The sequence below is a fragment of the Sciurus vulgaris genome (genome assembly GCF_902686455.1).
Source record: "Sciurus vulgaris genome assembly, chromosome: 6".
NCBI lineage: Eukaryota > Metazoa > Chordata > Mammalia > Rodentia > Sciuridae > Sciurus > Sciurus vulgaris.
In genome coordinates this window covers 171982206-172003795 of record NC_136466.1, presented here as the reverse complement: position 1 = coordinate 172003795, position 21590 = coordinate 171982206, and the positions used below count along the sequence as shown (strand labels likewise).

The 21590-nt window shown below is 60.2% G+C and overlaps 1 protein-coding gene across 1 annotated transcript in view; it reads right to left on the bottom strand.

Moving 5' to 3' along the window:
- Window positions 1-21590, bottom strand: part of SLC6A3 (solute carrier family 6 member 3) — a gene marked incomplete at its 5' end in the record, with an annotated part of 34124 nt that overhangs the window by 7673 nt on the left and 4861 nt on the right. The window contains 10 exons of the mRNA XM_079145447.1: window positions 653-820; window positions 3840-3940; window positions 4226-4325; window positions 4778-4906; window positions 5907-6019; window positions 8579-8703; window positions 9855-9958; window positions 12502-12636; window positions 13234-13372; window positions 19229-19460. Of these exons, the coding sequence (XP_079001573.1) occupies window positions 653-820; window positions 3840-3940; window positions 4226-4325; window positions 4778-4906; window positions 5907-6019; window positions 8579-8703; window positions 9855-9958; window positions 12502-12636; window positions 13234-13372; window positions 19229-19460 (1346 nt within the window). The remainder of the gene's footprint in view (window positions 1-652; window positions 821-3839; window positions 3941-4225; window positions 4326-4777; window positions 4907-5906; window positions 6020-8578; window positions 8704-9854; window positions 9959-12501; window positions 12637-13233; window positions 13373-19228; window positions 19461-21590) is intronic.

The window sequence follows — 21590 nt, the reverse complement described above, 5'->3', positions numbered from 1 at the left end:
CTGGACCCAGGGGGAGCAGTGATGGGCTCTGCCAGGGCACTGCCTCCACCCAGGCCTGCAACACTTGGGCACGGAGCAGAGCTGGGACCACCCACGGGGCTCACAGGGAGGACAGTCCTCCCAAGGACACGCCTCGTACCTCCAGGCTCCGCAGCACAGGTCAGACACGGCCTCTGGGCTCTGCTCACCACTCTGCTCTAGGGGCAGCCAGGCAGAGGGGAGGAGCAGGCTGCAGTAGGATCCCAGAGCTGCCCTTGGCCACACCACAGACAGGCTCAGTCCCTGCAAGGCTGCAGGTCACCCTGGATACCCACTTCTGCTGGCTGCCCTTCCCACTCACCACGGCAGTGTGCAGATGCCCACGCACACACAGCACGCAGACAGACACACAGACCTACTGCGTACAGGGGCTTGTAGACACGTGCACGCACACAACACATGTGTGGGCACACACCACACAGATTCAGGGACAAGGCAGATGAGGGTCACCCGGTCACATGTGTGGACACTGCATGGGCTCCTGCCGCATTGGCCCACCCCTCGGCCTCCACATCTCCCCATCTGCTCCTGTTGGGGCTGAGCCAGGGGTGTGGTCATGGACCACTTCATCCTGGGCAGCCGGATGAAGGCCGAGGGCTGCACACACACCCACCTCTCGGAAGGACCCCGGCAGGCTGCAGAACTTGTAGGCCGCGTACAGAGGAACCATGGCCATGGAGGACGTGGCAATGACCCAGCCCAGGGCGTTGGCCCAGTCAGGGAAGACGTAGGCTCCATAGCGGGGTGGCCTGAAGGTCACGATGCTGACCACAACCACAAACTGCAACAAGCACACAGGTCAGGACCAGGGGTTGGGGTGGGACAGAGGTGACCAGAAGGGGTGCTCCAGCACACATGCTGGACCTGGCCAGGCCCTGCAGACAAGCAGGCTGGGGGTGGCTGAACAGCTCAAACAAGGTCCTTAGGTGTTTTGGTTTGGATATGAAGTGTCCCTCCAGAGCTCATGACCTCATGTGAGGTCATGCGGGAATGTTCCGAGGTGAAATGATTGGGTGGTCACTGTAGGCAGGGGGGAGTGGTTGGAGGAGGTGGGTCACTGGGCTGCCTTTGGGGTTGATGGTTGTACCAGGTGAGCAGAGCTTGCTCTGCTTCCTGGTGCCATGTCCTGGGCTGCTTTCCTCCACCAATCCCTTACGCACGATCCTCTGCCTCGCCTCAGGCCCAGAACAACGGACCTGGCCAACCATGGACTGGACCTCTGAAACCGTGAGCTTTTAAAAATAAACTTCCTCCTCTCAGGTCCTGTCAGGTCTTTTGGTCCCAGTAACACGAAGCTGACTAAACAGCGGGTATGTACTGCCCTGCCCTGCCCCATCTACCTGCCCTCTCTACCCTACCTGCCTCCTCTGCCCCATCCTACCTACCCACCCTACCTGCCTACCTACCTACCTGCCCTACCCTGCTCTACTCCCCTCCCCTCCTCAATGCCCTACCCTGTCCTGCCCTCCCCCACTCTTCCTGCTCTACCTACCCTCCCTTACTCTACCCTACCTGCCTATGGACACTTCCCCACCCTGCGGCATCTACCCACTCCACCTACCCCATCCTTTGCTTGAAATCAAATGACACCACTCCCACCAGGGCATTAGTCCCCCTCTGCGGGGTGAAGACACTGTGGCTGTGGGCACCCTGGGCAGCCTGGGCTGGGCCCCTTCACCCGCTGTGGAGAGGGGTCTGGTAAACTCCCAGTCTTCTCAGAACTACGATGATGGCCACAGATGCAAAAGGAGGGTGTGTGGCAGCTGCTGATGGGGGTCCCGCTGTCCGGAGGATCTCCTGGTGCAGCTGCTCACCCCTCCCACACATGGGCATCGTCAGGACCAGGTCTGTGCACCACAGCCTGCACGTGTGCCACACACCCGCACGAGCACCTACGTGTGCCCTGAGCCCCACACAAGCACTCCAGTGTGCACGGTGCACCTGGGTGTGAGGGCCTCTGGAGGGTGCAGGGGAACATCGGAGACGCAGTTTAGGATGAAGCTCGGAAAGCAGATTCTTGCTCATCATGGGCTTTTCTCAGGGTCCCCAGTTAAGTGCCCGCACAGCCACCTTGCTGAGCAGGTTTGGACACGTCTGTGCCTCAGTGTCTTCTGTGTTGCCTGTTTCCTCGAGGCTTGGGGCCCAGGGATGGAGGATGGGGCTGGGATTCAGGACATGTTGAGCCAGGCGTGGAAGCTGGTGGCCGCTCACAGGACTGGAGCACCAGAGGGGCAGGCGTGGCTGCCTGAGGGTCTGCACGTGGTTGGAATGGACGCCCTCCCGCAGGCACCGACTGAGCTGGCAGATGCTCTGGGAATGCGTTAGAGCCCTGCAGAGGCTGTGCACACGCCCGCCTGCAGTGCACCAGCTCCCTGGGGCTGTAGGGCAGGGGCCACGCTGGGACTCAGGGACACAGGGCAGCACAGAGCTTGCTTTCTGCTGGTGTGGAGGCTTCACAGGAAGGGCTCTGGCATACAGCCAGGGCCTGCTCAGGTCTCCATCAAGCTGGCAGAACAAGTTCTGTTGGGCAGTCTGCAGGTTTGAGCTAACCTGTACCAAGAGTCTAAGAACGAGGTCCCAGGATGCAGAGTGTCTGCAGGGCCCTGGTCTCTGAGGACCTGGGTCAGCTCAGGTCGGCTCTTGGTGGTCTGGGTGCTGGCCAGATGGGGGCAGACCAGGAGGACGATGGCAGGGGAAGGGTGTTGTGGGGGCTTGAGGTTGTGGTGGGCGTCCTCAGGGGCAGCTCCTGAGTACCACGTGTGGCTGCCAGCGGGCGTGAGCCCCTTCCCCTGGCTGCAGAGGGCTACCAGCTGGGCTGGGGCTCATCCCACACAGCCACAGATGGGAGCCAAGTGGCTGCTGACTTCTGCACAGAGCCTGTGGGGCCTCTGGCACTGTGTCATGCCGTCCAGGAGAGGACTCGCCCCTTGCTTCTTGCTACACCCTGGGCACTGCTGTGAGCTCAGGGTCTCAGAACTTCTGCACGTGGGCCTGCCGAGCCAGTCCAGCTGCCTGGTGTCCGTGATGAGTGTCTTTGCTTCCCATGGCCCCTGCTGGCCCTTGGGACCGGGCCCAGGTTGCTCCAAGAGGTGTCTGGCCTGAGTTGCTGCCCTGTTCCAGGCCTGCCCTGGGGACTCAGGGCAGCTGTGCCTTCCTGGGACAGCTCATGGGACTCTGCTCAGACCTGCAGCCCCAATACAGCTGCGGAGGCCCATGTCTGGACTGGCCAGAGCTCTGGGCTTCTTGTTCTCTGCTGTAGCAGGAGAGACAGCCACAGTCCATCCTGAGGCCAGAAGGTGCTGCCAAGCTTTGATAAAGCTACAGAAGCAGGCAGCTGGAGGACTTTGTGGGTTGGCCCTAGTCTGCTGATCCCTGTGTCCCTGCTCCAAATCAGGTGCCGACTGGCCATACTAATGGTCCCCAGGTCGAGGGACCCTGGGAACAATGGGTCTAGGTTACTCCTGCCCCAACCCTGGCCCTGGAAGGTCTAAGTTCTGTCTCTGACTCACAGCAGACAGGCTGACTGGTCTCTGGATTTCTTCCAACACAGAGGAGTAGCTCAGGACAGGACTCACTGGGATCTTAGTGGGTCCAAGATCCCTGAGATCACACGTGAGTTCCTGTCCGGGGGAAGGTGCCTTCAGGAGGCCAGAGAGGATGTGGGGGACCCACCTGCCTCCTCAGCTGAGTCCTGAGAACCCCCCAGCTCAAGCCATGGTGCCCTGGCCTCCAGACACTGGGATAGGCACAGGCTGGGTTAGGGGCAGAGTCAGGGGGTGATGAGTGGACGTGGCCCTTACCAGGAGGAAGCAGGGGCTGACTAGCTTCCAACACAGACGCCAGTACAGGCTGGGCCGCTGCCCTGTCATCTGCTTGATGTCCTCGCTGAACTGCTGGACACCTGGTGGGGGGCAGCAGTGGCCACAGGATTAGGACTGTCATGTTCTCGTGACGCTGAACACATGCCAGGTTTCTCTTACCCTTGGGGTCCCACCCTGCAAACCCCAAGCTCTGGATGCACCCAGCCTCCCATGGAGGTAGCCAGGTCCCCCACCCCCAAGATTACCTGGTGACATTGCTGACCATGGGTCCCCACGTGCCCTCCAAGGTAACTTTGCCAGAAAGCAAGCAAGAGGAAGCTGGCCTGGCTGGCCACAGAGTGCACGCCCTGTGACCCTGGGCTTACCGTAGAACCAGGCCACCCCGATGGCTTCGATGAGCACTCCAAAGAGGATGGACGTGCCAGCTGCAAAGTGGTCCAGCAGCGTGAAGACATAGATGCCCCCCTGGAAGAGAGGGGTCCTGGCTGGACTCGTCCCCTGCTGGGCGCCTCCCTTGCACAGGGCTTTTCCTGAGACAGCCCGGCCTGCGGGCCACTCTGTTGAGGAGTCTGAGTCATGAACTCCAGCCCGGGCAGCTTCTGGGGAAGCTGCTGTTACAAAAGTTAAACACAAACCCCCTCTCCCAGGACTCGGGAGACACAGGCAAGCCCCACACTCAGGATGCTTCTGCCACCTCCTTCTGCTGCCCACATAGTCCCCCACCCGCCCACGTCCTGCTGAGGGTGCATCCAGGAGCCACCTGGATGGCAAAGTCCTTCTGGGACCAAGTTTCAGACAGGCAGCTGCCCCGCGTGTGGCCACAGGGGACTGGGGGGTGGCAGCTTCTGAGAGAAGCGCTGCCCGCCCAGCCTGACAGCACTGGCCACCTGCCCCCGGAGAGCGAGACCTGCGCGTACATTGGTGATGCAGAAGAGGGACAGCAGGAAGGTGGCCAGCACAATGCAGAGCGTGAAGAGCTCCCGGTGCCTGTGCAGCAGCGCGAACTCATCGATGAGCCCCGTGATCACAGACTCCATGCCGCCCATCTGCAGGACACAAGCAGGACACTGGCACTGCCCCGCAGACGCCGTGCCATCGGGAAGCACGCCCAGGGCAGGGAGAAGGGGCCCACAGCAGTCCAGGGGCCAAGCCAGGAAAGGCTTTGGCGAGGGACACTTCCTTGTTGATATGGCCATCACAAGTGGCCGTAGGGTGACCACAGCTACCCCAGGTTGGGTGAAATGGCACAAGGCTAATACAGTACGTCCACTGCCACGTGGGCCTGACCAGGCCTGGCTCTGCCAGGTTCTCCTGAGCCCCTCCCTGAACGAGGGCAGCCTGGGGGGCTGTGGGCTGCTGTGGCTTGCTCCTGAGTCGTGTCACAGCAGACGTCACCCGGGCAACTGACAGCGGCGTAGTGCCCTGTGAGCACCATCTACCTGGGTGCAGGAACACAGGGGCCCATGGTCCCCTGTGGCCGTCACCAAGGTGGGTGGGAGGTGCTGCGGAAGGAGCTGTGGCAGGGATTCCAGCACATCCTGGGCCCTGTCAGGTGGGCAGATGGCTTGGAGCAGCAGCCCTCCCGCCAATCCTGAGGCCCCTGAGGGACCAGAAGGAGCCTGAGCAGGAGCTGCAGGCCCAGGCCCAGAAAGGGCCCAGGCAGTCTCCCTCCTGGGGAGCGAGGCCAGACCTGCTGTGCATGCTCGTGGCTGGTCACACTCCTTCCAGCCTCCCTCTGGCGCTGGGCCTGCTGCCCATGTGCTCAGATTGCAGAGCCCAGACTGGACACACAGATGCCCAGAGCAGGATGAAGGGAAAGTTGAACTCCAGGAACCACCAGCCCCTCCAGAGAGGGTCCTGAGTAACTGTGGTCTGGTCTGTGTCCCATATGTGGCTCTGTGCCCAGCACAGGAGGCCTGGGGGTCCATCGTGGGTCTCTGGGGTCCTGCCTGGCCATGCAAGGCAACGCCCCAGGAGCAGGCTCATCAACTGTGGTGCTGCCGACCCAGCAGGCCGGGCGCAGCAGCCGAGGGCCATAGGACTCACGGCACTGTCGATCCCCAGGGTGAGCAGCATGGCGAAGAAGACCACGGCCCAGGCGGAGGACAGGGGCAGCGTCGCGATCGCCTCAGGGTAGATGATGAAGATCAGCCCCGGCCCTGCAGTGGGAACCCACTCTTGTCACTGCGGAGCGTGCTTCTTGCTCACTGGGGACCATGGGGACTGGACAGTGGGAAGCCTGCCCCACGCGTTCTCCTGGAGGGTCCTCCGTGACCTCAGCACACCTGGCGCAGATGCCAGGAAACGGACGTGCAGAACCCACTGGGGGCCTCTGCTGGTGCCCCTGCTGCCAACCTGGGTCCCCACGGTGTCCACATGGGATGCAGGGAAAAGCAGCCAAGACAGGGAGTGGAAGCAAGGAGGAAGGGACTGTGGGCAGGCCAGTTAGCAGGCACCTTTCTGGTGCAGGCCGTGCGCACAGGCACGCACACGTGCCACACATGGCACACTAGCATGCAGGCACACACCCGTGCACACACACACAGGTGGCATGCATGTGTGCCTGCACAGATGCACGGGAACGCCACACGCACACACGCACACAGTATTGTAGCCTGACAGTAAAGTCAGACGCACGTCGTGGCGTGCTCCTGACCCCGCCTCCTGACCCCTTGGGGTGGCTACGCCAGGCTCACTCTGGCCACACAGTGCGAACAGACATGGGTGACACCTTGTACACAAGTGTCGCTGGCTCCCCACCCCCTGCAGCAGGACTCTGGAAGCCCACAGACGGGCACCTCCTGGCCCAGATGGCAGAGCGCCACAGCACCCAGAGGACTGTGCCCAGCGAGCAAACCACGGTGCTGCTGTGGCCCTGAGGCCCGGTGTTGGGCACACCCAACGCCCTGGCAGATCGGCAGAGCCGTGGACCTGTCTTCCCAACAAGGTGAGGCCTGCAGGGCCGGGGAAGGCACCTGTGAAGGTCAAAGGGTCGCCCGCCGTGTGGCTCGTGGGGACAATGCCAGCAGAGGGGGAGGACTGGGGCACTGCGGGCTCCCAGCAGAGCCCCCACAGCTCACCCCAGATGTCCCGGGAAAGGGCACCCCCACGCCGCTGGGAGTGCCCGTTTCCAGCCCACCGTGTAGGCGCCACCCGAGTCTCACCTGCAGACCTCTAGCTGGCCGTTTTCTTTGGTCCCCGTCTTCCACAGGAGCGCGTCTGGCTCCACGCAGGAGCCGGCACTCACCAGTCTTCTTAAGGACCACAGACCAGAGCTCAGTCCACACCCACAAGTTACCTGGGACCTGTGGCCAGGCAGGGCTGGACCTGGGCTCCTCGCAGCTGTCAGGGGGCCCTACCACCAGCCACCACCCCAGGAAGGCTGTTCTGTGGTCTGGCTGAAGGCCAACATGCCCGCCTTTGGTCTCTGTGCCCGAGTTGGCACCCTGCCCTGTGGAACTCAGAGCCCGGGAGGTAAGCGACGTTGCCCGTGGGGGATGCAGACACGTGGTGCTGCACGTCTGGGCTCCGCAGGCTTCAGCAGTGATCGCGGTCATCACGGGAAAGGGCCAGAAGATGGGTGGGCTGGCGAGGCGGGGTGGACTGCACCCTGGGCTCACTGCACGAGGCTCCTCCACCTGTACTGCTTTCTCCCTGCTCAGGAGGCACCCGGCCCGTCCTGCCTGGCTATGCTCGGGCTGAGGGAAAGGCTGCGGCTGGTTTTCTACTTGCAAAGTGAGGGTCCTATTGTTCAGCCCTCCAAGGACAAGTGGATGATCAAGGCTGGCTGTGGCCAGTGTTCAGGGCACAGCGGTGTGGCCTTCCTCCAGCTCTGAGCCCCAGGAGAGGTCACAGGTGATGGCACTGCTGGGGTGGGGGCCGTGGCAGCCATGACGGTCACGGCCGTCTGCACACAGCTGCTCCCCTTCCTTTGCATGGATGCCATCCTCCTTGAGGCCCTCACCAGAGTGGAGATGATGCCAGTGCCACGCTCTTTTCTTTATAAAGTTCCAACTTCAGGTATTTTGTTACAGCAACAGAAAACTGACTAAGATACCACGTCTTAGTCACACACACACACACACACACACACACACACACACACACACAGCACTCCACCCTTCCCACTTTCTCAGTGCCCAGGTGTGGAGAGACACTGGGAATCTGAAATCCGGCTGAGTGAGGGAGGGTCCACGTGCCAGGGACTTCAGGGATTTCTCTGTGACCCAAAGCCCATCAAAGTATGTCATGATCTCTGGATCTTTGTCAGAAACAGATTAATTGCTCATCTGAAGAGCAACCCAGCTGGCTTGTGGCAAGCCATGTAATGGCCAGCACTGCTTAGCCCTGTGTCACATGCAACTGAAGTGGCTCAGTCCCCTCCCCGCAGCTGCAGGTGCCACATCAGGGCGCAGGCAAGCTTCCAGGGGCCCTAAGGGAAATGTGCACCCCAGACCCTGCCATAGGCCTCCAAGCGTCTGCAGGGAGCCAGTGTTGAGGGATAGAGGCATGAGGGGCATGAGGGACTTGTGGCTCTGTTGGCTGCAGCGGGCTGTGGGGCAGTGGGGGCTGGCCACTGCTCTGACAGCCAGGCTGCAGCTCTGGGCTGGACCCTGCAGTTCGGCTCGTTCAGGCAGCTCCTCCTAGATAGGGCAGCTTGGGCCCCGACCCCCTTCCCACCCGTAGGAACTGGGAAGGTCTGGCGGGGCAGGGCTCACCATCCTTGGCCACGTCCCCAATGGGCACGCTGTGCTTCTGTGCCATGTATCCCAGGAAGGAGAAGACGACAAAGCCAGAGGAGAAGCTCGTCAGAGAGTTGATGGAGGTGGTGACGATCGCGTCTCTGTGAGAACAAGACAAGCTGTCCTGGCGCCAGCCACGTGGCGGCCCCTCCAATTTCCCAGTCATTACTCTCAATTTGCTGTCTGGGAAGGGCAGGAAGGCTCTGGAGGGGCGGCTTCTGCAGACGAGCTCAGCAGCCCTTCTGCAGCCTGGCAGGCCTGACCTGCAGCCGCCCTGGACCTCCTGGCTTGGGATGGGTGGAACAGTCTGAGTTCCTCTGGCCCAGGTGGTGTCTGCCCACCTTGCCGGGGGGTTGCTCAGTGGGGCTTCTAGAACCTAGAGGTGTCCATATCTTGGGATGTTACTGAAATGCAGATTCTGAGTGGTGGTCTAGTGGGGCCTGGCTGCGTTTCCCCCCACACGGGGGTGCTAGTGCCGCTGGTCTGAGGTTCACACTCTGAGGGCTGGGAAATCAGAGGCCAGAGGCAACCAGGGGAGAGCCAAGAGGGCCAGGGTCCCTCGGGAGGCCAGCTCTCCTTCTGGGTTCCAGTGTGGCCAGCATGCTGCTGGAGGACTGTGGTTCATCTGCAGAGTGCCTGGACTCTGGCTGACACAGGGCGGGCTCCGGGCAGGGGCTGCCTTGGGACCTGCCGTCTGGGGTCTGCCCTCTGTGGGGCCTCCCTGCCCCGTCTGCCTGGCCTCTTCGCTGTGCTCAGTCTATTCCAGTGCATTTTCATCTTCATGACATGGGAGAAAGCGAACAGGAGTGTGCACAGGCGAGAGGAAGCAGGCCTCGGACTCAGACCGTTTGCTCTCAGGAGGATCTGGACTCTGCACGTGGCTGCAGTAGCCCAGGCCCTCCGGAGCTGGTGCGCCAGCCTCGTCTCCCTCAGGGCTCCACACCCTCCCGTCATCCAGGCACCCTGAGGTCCTGGTGAGGCTGGCGCTGGCCAGGGAGGGAGGCGGCAGGAGGAGGGCCCTCCTGGGAGGGGACACACCCCCACGGGTTTCAGGACCTTCCTCCAAGTGGGAGTCCTGCTGGGCTGCCCGTTCTAGTTTCCACTTAAAAAGCCTTGTTCAGAGGTTCTGCAAGCCTGGTTTATCTTCCAGGACCCTCATTTCCCCAAGTCAGTGTCCCCCTCCCTGCTGCCCCCTGCAGTGATGCCACGAGCTTTCACAGATGGCCCAGGGTGACCGCAGGGTGGGACTTGCCTGTAGCAGTTGTTGGTGAACTTGTTGTAGCTGGAGAAAGCAATGAGCACTCCGAACCCAACGCCCAGGGAGAAGCACACCTGGGTGGCAGCGTCTATCCAGACCTGCAGGGCGGGGAGCAAGGCGGCCCTGGAGGCAGTGGCGGGGTGCCCCGCCCCCACCGCAGGGACCTCTGCCAAGCCCCGGGCTCCCAGGAGCAGCGGGCCTCCCTCCTCCAGCCCCCAGCGTGTGCTCGGCATTATCAGCAGGAAAACAGCATCAGCAGAGTGCTCAGGGCAAATGCCGCCAAGGCAGTGACCCTCCTGTCCCTGGCCTGAAGGCGTGAGAGGAAGGAGGCGGGTCGGCGTGTGGGTCAATGTCCGTGGTCCAGGGAACATTGTGCGGCCATGCCACACGACCAGGGGGGTCTGGTCCATCACCCTCGAAGTCACTTCCGCTTGTTGAAGCACCGAGGGCTGATGGCTGGCCGGACTACGGCCTGCCAACCTCTGCCTGTGTCCCCAGCTCCTCAGACCCAGAGTGCCCCAGCCTGAGCCGTGCATGGGAGCGGGGCCACCTGAGGCCGGTGTGGTGTCCAGCGGTGGCCCGCCCACACCCTGAACGTGAAAAGGTGTGCAGGTCAGCAACTGCACCAAGGTGGCACCAGGCTGCTCACGGCAGGGCCCTGCCAAGTCCATCAGAGCGCAGGCTGCCTGGCCGCTGCACAGCCTGTGGGAGCTGGAGGAGCCCCGAGCCCCAGGGTCTGGGCAGGGCCTGCTGCCCAAGGGTCTGGGCCCGCTCTTCCTGGGGGGGCTCTTCCTGCATGTCCAGCCACCCGCAGAGACCTGGCGCCTGAACCTAAGGAATGAGGGCAGAGGCTCACGCAGGGGGCTACAGGGCTGGGCGGGAGGGCAGGGGCCCCCGGCATCCCAGGCCATCCTCCTGGTGTGAGGGAAGCAAGCTGGACACAGAGGCAGCCAGAGCCTCGGGCTGCAGGGTACCAGGCGCCTCTGTCCTTTGGAACCCAGGACATGTGTGACCATGCTGGGGACTCATGCGAAAGGGTAGCTGGCCAGCTGATGGTCAGGGCTGAGGAGGTGGCCCACCATGGTCAGGAGGGCAGCAGGGCAAGGGGGTCAGGTGGCCGTAGGAAGGAGGGGGGCACCGAGGGGTCCTGCTTCCTGCACAGCCTCAGCCCTTGCCCAGCTGACATCCACCCCAGGCTGTACGTGTGGCCTGGGACCTGCCTGGACCAGCACCGGGCCCGCCGCTCAGCAGCACTCTCCTGCGCCTCTTCCCACTGTCCACCCATCCATCTGTGCGGCCATCATCCATCACTACCTCGGCTCTGATCCGTGTCTGCCTCCCGTCCAGCCCCCACCCACCCTCTGCCTCCCCACCTGTTCCCTCCACCCGGCCTCCATGCCTGCTCATGTGGACGACGCTTCTTTGCCGACGCTCATGAACACACGTGCACCTGCCTGCCTCTCCTGGGCTGCCAGCTCTGGGCGGAAACCTGGTGCTCAGTTGGGCCCCTGCGATCTCCCTGGCTCAAACACACCTCCTGCGCACACCTGCTCTGCTGGCCTGTGGCGGATGGCCTCAGCCACCAGCCTGGTCCACACCACTACCCCCCGCCTGCGGCTCCACCCCAGCTCCCAGGGTGTCTGGTCCACTGCCCTCAGCCTCCACTGCCAGACCTGGCCTCCACCTTCGGCTGGGCTTGCACCCAACCTGTTGTCCTCACAGAGGCGCTTTCCCTCTGCTCCTGGGCTTCATGGGACTCGGGGTCGACCTGCCACCCCTCCTCCCTGCCTAGCCTGCTTTGGTTGCCGGTTCGGGTGTTTCTGCCTCCCTATGGATCCTGGCACCTGGCTCTGGCCCACCCTACCTGCCCTGGGCCTCAGCCTTCGGAGGGCCTCCTGGCCCCACCTGCCCTGCAGAGGTCTGCTGTGCCCTGTAGCTGCCTGGATTCCCTGGATGGACTCTGTCCCCACCATCCCAGCTTGGCCTCCTGAACCAGAAACGTCCCCAGCAGAGCTGCTGTCTCCATTACCTGTGCCCACGTGCCTCTGCTGCAGTCCTCTTTCCCAAAGTGGCATTGTTTCTTCTCCTCCCGCCGGGACATACCTCTCGGGTGTGGCCAGACCTGGTCTCTTCATGAGGCCTCTCCAAATGTCTAACCCAGTCTCTTTGTGCAGCCTCACCGTCTTGGTTTTCCGGTGACCAGATCTAGATCACTCTCATTGTGTGTGGGCCCTGGGAGTTTGGTCTCCAAAGGAGACCCTGGTGCAGGCAGCTCCGAAGTATCTCAGAGCTGCAGGTTGATGGACAGAACCACAGCCCCTGGCTGCAGCCCTCAGGGTGCAGTCTGCGAGGACCAGAGTGCTTATCCTAGGAACTCAAGGGCGTCCTTCAGGAAGTGGTGGTAAAGGGGAGGAGAGTGAGCGGCACAGGATGTTCTGACTGGCAGTGGCCTGCTGCCCTGGACTGCTCCCTGATGTCCCCTGAGCATCTGCTCAGGCTCCCTGCTGCACCCACGTCCCCTTTCACCAGACCTGATACCTACTGACTCACAGGGAAGGAGAGAAGCTCCTGCCCAGGGCTCTGGGGACTCCAGGCTGGCGGGTAGGAGCTGGTGGCCTGGCACCTGCCTGTGCATACTCACGGATGCCTCGCAGAGCCGGTAGAAGTCCACACTCAGGTAGGCTCTGATGCCGTCGATGGCCCCGGGGAGGGTGATCCCGCGCAGGAGCAGGGCGGTGAGGACCACGTAGGGCATGGTGGCTGTAATCCACACAACCTGCAGGGGGTGTGACACTGGACGGTGCAGCCACCCAGCTGGGGCCCTGCTGGAGTGAGCTGGGGCTGGGGAACGGCCTCTGAGGGCTGCCTGGTGCCCGGCACGGCACAGGACACAGCTCGGGGAGGCTCGGGGGTGTACTGCGGTGGCAGGGTTCCCCATGGTGAGGCAAGCCCACCCTCCTTACTTGGGTGTGAAAGGCTATGGGGACCGGGGAGCCTGTGGTGCCTATCACAGCACAGTGACCACTGCGTTAAAACTGCTTCGGGTGCCCATGTGCCACCAGCATGTCCATAGCAGAGACAGAGTGACACTGTGTGGGCTTCATGGGAGACTCCCCCCTCGTGTCCTTTCCCAGACCCAGCAAATATCGCCTCAACCTGTAAGGCCACGTGTCCCCTCGGGCCAGATCAGACACTTCTCCATCCTGACCCAGCTGTGGCATGTGTCCAGCCCCAACCCAACCACAGCCGTGCATCCACCTCCGACCTGACCATGGCCACATGTTCACCCCCCCAACCTGACCATGGATAGTGTTCACCCTCGCCCCAACCACCACCCTATGTCCATGCCTGGTGGCGGGGGCCCTGCCCTCACCTTCCCCGAGGTCTTCACCCCCTTCCACAGGCTGAAGTAGAGCAGCACGATGACCAGCACCAGGCAGGCTGTGAGCTGCCACCGAGGAGGACCCAGGTCGTCGATGCCTCGGCTCTGGTGGAGGTGTAGCACACCACGCCTGGGGGAGACAGTGGGGCTGCAGAGGGCGGCCAGCATGCCTGGAGGAGACAGTGGGGCTGCAGAGGGCGGCCAGCATGCACAGACCTGGAGCTGGGGCTGCAGAGGGCGGCCACCACACACAGACCTGGAGCTGGATAGTGGGGCCCAGAGACCTGCCCTCCTCCACACCGCAAGGCAGAGAGCATCGGATCTAACCAACCAGACAGCCTGTCTGGAAGGTCCAGCCTACCAGCCCCTCCCTGAGAAGCAAGGGCTGCCTGGGATGGTCGGGGAAGTTGGGCAGCGGCTTCCTGGATGCCCAACCCTTGCCTATTGCCGGTGGCACGGCTGATTTCTGGAGTGGGAGGAATCGGGCTACCTAGGTCTGTGAACAGGGGAACCACAGAACCAGAGGGAGGCTGGGAGGTGTGGATGGCCCAGGCTTCCTCGAGGCTGACCGGCCCTGAGCAGTAACACAGGCTCCTGACCTGCTGGCACTGCTCTGCTGCAAGGAGGCTCCTCAAGGGTCAGATTTGGGGACTCTGCCCTGGGCTCCACCAGGATCCACACGTGGTGCCTGTCTTTTTGAGAAAACTCAGCCGAAGGGCAGAGTGTAAGGTGACGGGGAGGGCGTGTGACTGAGCCAGGCTCCAGTCCTGGACACCATGTCCTGGTGACACCTGCAGCAATCTGCAGGAAATGTGGGACAAGAACAAGAAGATGTGACCCGAAACCAGAACGAAATCAGTCAATGTCCACTGTCCACGGTATAAAAACTAATTCGGAAAGTGGAACGGTTTGCACAGAGATTAAAGAACTCCTGATGAAAGCAGGTAAACCGCGTGACCTTGGGTTTGTTTGCCAATGGATTCCTAGACACAAAATAAACCAAATATGAGACAAATCTGATTTCATCAGATTTAAAAACGTCTGTACAGCAAAGGATTCCATCGACCAAGTGGGTTGGCAAACTGGAAGGGGAGAAGACATGTCCAACTCCTTGTCTCTAGTGGGAATGGCAGCCAGAGTGTAAGAAGGACGCCCAGACCCAACGGCACCGGCACACAGCACTCTGCTGTGGAGGGGCTCCAGTTGGCGCTTCTCCACAGAGGCACAGGATGGCCACTAGCATGTGGGAAGACGCACAGCACACCAATCACCAGGGACGCGCAGACCCAGACTCCGTGAAGCATCACCACCCTCGAGGTCAGAGACCGTCTGAGCCAAGAGACAAGCAGAGGAGTGTGGTCAGGAATGAAGCTGGAGAAGGGGGCCTGGCTGGAATGGAGAGGCCAGGCTGCAGGGAGCCCAGAACTGTCCTGGAGGCAGCTGTCCACCTGCGGGCTCGTGCTCCACAGATAGGAAAGCAGGGCTCGGACTCTGCCTCACACCCACGTTCCCACAGGGCCCACGGCAGCTGGAGCGCAAAAGCCACCCAGTGTCCGGGCGCAGGCGAGGGGACAGGCAACTGCAGGTCGTCAAGATGGACAGCACCTGACGACACGCGGAGCCACGCCCTCACTCTGGTGGACACTGAAGAGTCACACTAAGTGCAGGAGGGCAGAACAAAGACCCCGTGGGCCCAGGTGAAGGACGCCCCTGGGCACTAGAGCCACCACACAGAGCCTGCCCCGGGGCATCGGGCACCATGGGGACCGCAGTTGAGTTTAACGGGGACAGAACTTCAGTTTGAGAAGCTGAGTGGGTCGGAGCCGAGTGGTGGCAACGGCCTCCCACCACATGAACGGGCTCGACCAGGAAGCTGCACGAACGTGGCCAAACCGTCAGGTTCTAAGCCGTGCAGTTTGCCACCTAGAAGCCCCAAGAAGAAGAGCACGTTTCAGGAAAGCCAGCAAGTGCAGAGCACGGGGCCTTGGAGGGGAGTCTTCACACGGAAGGGTGATGGCCAGAGGGAAGCCCCGTCCCCAGGAAGACGAGCCGGGAGTGCCGGCAGGCAGGAGGGGACGGGGCTCTTCTCTCTGGCTTGAGTGGATCTACGCACACTTGTTTAAAGCAGACCTGAAATGATGGCATTTGCAGGTAAATGGATGGAACTGAGGAAGATCATGCTAAATGAACTAAGCCAATCCCAAAACCAAACACTGAATGTTTTCTCTGATATGCGATGCTGGTCTGTAGGGGGGGTTGGGTCGAAGGAAGGGACTTTGGGTTCTGCAGAGGGGAGTGAGGGGAGGGGTGGGGCGGTGGGGGAAGGAAGGACGGTAGAAGGAGACCGACATTATCACCCTCAGTACACATAGGGCTAAACTGCAGGCGTGACTCAGCACCACGTACAGCCAGAGGAAGGAGAAGCTCGCTCCATTTGTGTGCTATGTGTCAATCCTACTGTCAGGTACAACAATCCGAGCAAAAAGCAAAAAATCAAAAATGAACACCAGGGCGTTGTGCGGCCTACAACACAGGGTGGAAGCAACCGTGATGACCGGAGGGGAGGAGGCAGGCAGCGGGCCCTCCGTGCTGGGGAGGAGAGAAGGCACCTAGCCACTGGACACGGAGGAGCTGCAGCCCGGGGCCAACCAAGCAGGAGAGCGGAGCTTCCACTCGATCAACAGAGGAGGAGGAAAAGGAGGAGGAAAAGAAGAGGTGGGGTTGGCGTGAGGTGGGCAGGGACCTTACCTCCCTTGTCCCTGTAACAGTCCTGACTTCCTTCTCCCAGTGACTTGAGATGACGTCCTCTTCATACGTTCAATCTCTCTGAGTCTGAGTGCACTTACTTCCAGGCATTCTGTTTTGCTAACAAGCCTGCATGATACTCTTCAATTATTCAGGCTTTTAAAAATGCCTTCATGTGTTTTAGTGCTGGCCCCACTTCTATGCTTATTTTTTTCACTAAATTTAGCATCAGGTGATATAGCTTAAACTGTTTTCACTGAGATTTTGTTAAATTTACAAATTTATTTACACAATAATATGGTCCTATTTCTAGAGAGGCTATTTTTGGCCTTCAGTGGTATCTGGATTTTGATTTTTAATACGTCTCACATTTTAATTGACAAACATTAATATTTTTTGTTACTGTTATATATGAAACCTTTTCTTCCATTAATCTTCCAAAAGATTGTGTGAATATATGTAAACTACTGATTTTTGTATGTTGATTTTGTACTTGGTAATCTAATTGAGCTATCTTACTATTTGTAGTAGCTGCTAATAAAATATCTTGAATCTAAAAAAAAAATAGAGGGGGGACCAATCAAAAAAATAGCAAGAGAGAGACTTCAACCCAACCATACTGATGACCAGTTACAAGACAGATTGTCACACTGGACACAAAGCAGGAAGGGACTCTCTGCCACCCACCAGAAGCCCACTCTGAATAAATGACACTTCAAACGTGAGAGGAAGGAACAGGTCCCAACAGGCCACCACCCCAACAACCAGGTGGCCATATTCATGCCAGAGACGCAGACTTCAGGAGGGGGGACATGAGCAAAAGGGACACTTCACGACAAAAAGGGGGCAAACCAAAAGTCAACATTCACAAGCACACTGGTCTTCATGCCAGGGCCTCGGTCATGAGAGCAGTACAGCTGACAGTGTGAAGAGGGACAGGCAAGCCCACCACTGCAGGGGGTTGCAGGGTCCTTCCCAGGAACTGGCAGACAGGGGACAGTCCTCCCCCGACTCAGCAGAAAGCATGTTTACTACGTATTGCCTGGGCTGGCCTTGAACTCCCAGGCCCAAGTGATCCTCGCAACTCAGGATCCACCACACCTGCCAAAACACCACTGAGTTGTGGAAGCTGACCTTAGACTTGTGATCCTCCTGCCTCAGCCTCCTGAATTGCTGGCTACAGACGTGCTCCACCATGCCTATGCCACCGTGCATTTAAAAATGCATTCTTTTTAGATGCCCAGGAAACTTTCACCGACGTACGCCACAGAGTGGAAGGTACATATAGAGCGTCCACCAACGACACCACATAGCAGGCCATAAACAAGCCTCAGTATATCTTAAAAGATCAAAGTTTTACACATATATCATTTTGTCAAAGTGAAATCAGAAATTGCTAACAGAAATATCTAGGAAACCTCCACATACTTCAAAATTAAACAATCAACTCCTAAGAATGTTCGGTTGGTCAAAGTAGAAATCACATGAGAGATTATGAAGTACCTCACCTTGAGTAAAAATGAAGACACACACCAAACCTCATAAGGTGCAGCTACACTGGTCTCGCAGAGGAAAGTGTGTCGCTTTCAATCTAGAACTTTCTACCCTGTATTAGAAAGTGGGTGAGGCAGTCTTAGTGTCTGTGGCAGCGAGGGGAATTTGAAAATGCCTGGAGTGGGTGGGCCCATCTGGGGCTCCTGTAGCCCACACGTTTTCTGGGCGCAGTCTTCGTGCTTACCTGGCCAACTGACACCTGAGGCCTCAGGCTCGGTTTGCACAGAGCCCGGAGGCTGCTCTGCGCATGGCCGCCCCCTGCAGGTGAGCACCTCACCCCTGTGGCCCGTGGTTTTCCTCACCTCTCGGTGGGACCTGGCTCCCCATGCGGTGCCTGGAGGAGCCCGCGTCTTCGTCTGGGTGCGCTCCATTAGAAGGGGGTCTGCACTCCGACCCCTGTGGGCCTGCACACTGAGGTCACTGGCCTGCTCCAGGTGTGTGAAGCCTGGGCATGCCAGGAGGCTCCGCGGGCACCTCAGTGCCAGGGAAGGCTCCTCGGCAGTCAGTGCTCCTGCCTCCCCTCCCTGCCTCGGCCTCCACTGGCAGGTGGCCCTGTGGCCTTCATGGGGCAGAGGGCTGGGTCACCCCTCCATCTGCCTCCAATCATCTGATTTCTAGAACATGTATTTTTCCTCCACCATTCACCACGACTCACTGAGTCCCCCAGCCCTCTTTCTGAAAAACCAGGCATATGAATGACCGGCCCTCCCAGAGCATCATTGGCTCTGCAGCCTTTCCACATGCTCCGAGGTGCGCTGAGGTCCACCCACAACATGGGATGGCCTGGCATGCGCCCCACATCCTCCTGTGCCTCACAGCCTGGCCATGCCCGTCCACCCCGCAAAGCCTGCACACCACAGCTCAGGGTAAAACTCTGGCTGGAATCGGGCTGGGGAAGAGACCACCTTCCCCAGCGCGGCTCCCCACAGTGCGCTCTCCCACACACACGCACCTGTCCCAGAGGTCAAGGGGTAGTGGTGGACCTGTGCTGAGGTCACAGCCCTTCCAGGCAAGGCCACTTGGCGATGGGGGAGGACGAAGGAGCTGGTGCAGGGCGGAAGGGCTCAGAGAAAAACAGATTCCAGAGAGGGGCTGGCCTGCAGGTGGACTAGACAGGAGGCCGGGAGACAGGAGCAGGGCATGGGCATGTGCAGCAGGAGGATGGAGGGCCTGTGGGCAGGGCGGGCCCAACACAGGGAATAAAGCTGTGCTTGTTACAAAGAGAAGAGCTTAGGAAAGTGGAGTTTCAGCTGGTAGACAACCTCTCTGTGAAGCAAGGGCCAGGCTGCAAGGCCAGCAGCCCCTCTGCTGGAGAGAGCAGAGCCGTGAGCAACAGCGTGGCTGACCCCGTGGGCAGGGAGGCGGGGGGGGGGTGGCCAGAGGCTGACCCCCGACCCAGGCTCGCCTGCCTCCCACTCAGTGCTATAGCCCTGAGAGGCCTCCTCCCCCACTGGGGAGCAGGATGGACGGTGAGCGGCTCCTCTAGCAGGGCAGCTGAGCTAGAGGACCCCTGTGGGAGTCAGAATCACACTCCACCAGGACACAGAGGAGCAGGTGGGCAGCTCCAGGCAGGCCATGCCTCCACCCCTGCACGCAGCAGGGCAGAGCGGTGCCCGCAGGGTCGCCCTGGAGGGCCATCCCCGCCCTCCCTCGTCCTCCAGGCCTGTAAGGCTTGCCTTCCACTCACTCGAAGTACTCAGCGGCTGGCGTGGTCCCGAGAGTGTCGTTCAGGCCCGCGCCGAGGGTGGAGTTGCCGGGGTGGGCGTCGGAGCAGCGGGGGCTGTTCCAGGAGTTGTTGCAGTGGACCCAGGGCAGCTCCGCCGAGAAGGAGGAGAAGAAGTAGTGCAGCGCCCAGGCGATGACGACGTTGTAGAAGAAGCCCACGTAGAGCGAGATCAGGATGACCGCGAAGCCCACGCCTGGGGATGACAGCAGCCCGTCAGCGGCCGTCGCAGGCCCGCCTCCGCCCGCTGGCGTCCTGCCTGGCCTTCGTGGTGCCGGAGGACGCGTGGAACACGGAGAGGCTCACGGAAGGGCTGTGTGCCCTCCAGAGCCATCTCCTTCAGCCAGACATCAGGGTGTCTCTAAGGGACACCAGGGCCAGGAAGGCCTCCCGGGGCACAAGTGACCACCCTGGCAGCTCCAGGGATGCTTAGGGTTAACTAGGGACACCCAGCAACATCTGGGGCCACGTTAGGTCACCCAGGGCCATCTAGGACATGAAGGTCATCCACATCCAGGCAGGGTAAGGAGGGACCGTCCACTGCTGCCGCGGACACTCAGGGTCAACCAGGGGCATTCAGGTCACCTAGGTCACCTAGGTCATCTCTGCGTCACCCACGACAACATAACCAGGGTTAGGTGGGACTACCAGGTCCACGTGAAACCGTCAGAACAGTCACCCTGGGCCACCTTGAGACACCCATGTCAATAAGGCCATCGAAGGTCCCTCAGGAATGCTCAGTGTGGCCAGGGGACAACTGGGGTCCTCCATGAAAATCCATAGCAACCCAGGCTCACTCAGGATTATCAAGGGCACCCAGCACTGTCCAGGCTTAGCCAGGGACACCATGATCACAGGGCGGTTCACAGACTTCATGCTCATCCTTGCCCATCAGGTTACCCAAACTCATCCAAGGCCATCCGTGGCCACCCACAGCTACCCACCTCCCTCTGAGACTACCCAGGGTAAGCAGGGTCACCTGGGGCCATTCACGAGCACCCAGGCCATGCCTGACCGTCAGTCTCCCAGGGTCATGTATGATCACCCAGGGCTTCCTAGGACCACACAGGGCCATGCATGACCACCTGGGGCCACCCAGAGACAGGGCCTGACAGAGTGCTCTTTCCAAGATCACAAAACCTGGAATTTGGGATCCTCCACTTGGTAGGGGCTCCTGGTGAACTGGAAAAGAGCCCAGTTGGGGGCAATCCACAGAATGGGGTCAACCTGACTGGTGAGTAATGGGTCTGGTGGTTAGAAGACCTCCTCCTTAGCCAAGGGTTCGTCTTCAAGGATGCTGGACCAGCCCAGCCACGTTCTGCTGCTCTTGCTCCCTTCATCAGGCTCCACGTTTCACTTCAGCTTCCTCCTCAGCTCTGTGGCTGGGCTGTGACGGATTCAGGTCACGAGAACCTGTGTTGTGCCTGACCAGCGGCTTGCCAGGGAGGAGCCCACCTTTGGGCGGATGCCTGTTTCAGGGAGTGGTTTGGGGTCCTCCTCAAGGACCCTTCGCAGAGGCTGCTGTCATGATCAAGGCACCGTGTTAAAGCTCCCTTCCTATCCCATGAGCAAAAAGCAGGATCGGGAATGCACATGAGCCCCCTTGGAAAGTGTGGTCAGAAGCAGTTACGATCAAACCAAAATGCTTGCTTGGGACGGCTTCTCCAGGCGGAACCGGTTAGTGATGAATCATTCACACACAGCTCTGTTCCTCCAGCTCCATACAGAGTCTGGGTTCTGTCAAAGGATGGCCCAGGCAGCCATGATGGGCAGCCATGTTGCCAGGAAGCCAAGCTGTTCCACAAGGTGCTGTTCCACAAGGCACCATGGGCAGTCTTCCCTGCAGCCGGCTTTTCAAGATTAAAACTTTGAATCCCAGGTCCTCAGCTTGGAACTTGGGGAACTCAAAGTATCCTTTGATCAAACGCTAAAGTGCATCCAAATCTGGTGTACCAAGGGAGGGCTGATTTTGTTCTTCCAGGGCCACTGCTGTATGGAGAGTTCTCCATCTGGGCTTCACAGCACAGGGACAGGAGAACCACCATTCACAAGAGAGTGACAACTTGGCTCCCACAGCAAAGGGCTTGTGTGGTTAGCAATGCCACAGAGGAGGGTCTTGTCTGGGGCTGCCTCTCTCCTGCACTGTCCAGCAGCCCAGGTGCCTGCGGAGGAGAATGGCTGCCTGCGCCATTCATCTGGTCATGCTGAGCTCTGCCCTTCAAGAAGGCAGAGCCTGGGAAGGCAGACCTGTGCCTCTGGCACGCAGCCCTTGCCAGCTCAAGCAACCCAGCCTCAGGAGATCCGTGCTCTGCTCTGCTGCAGCCAT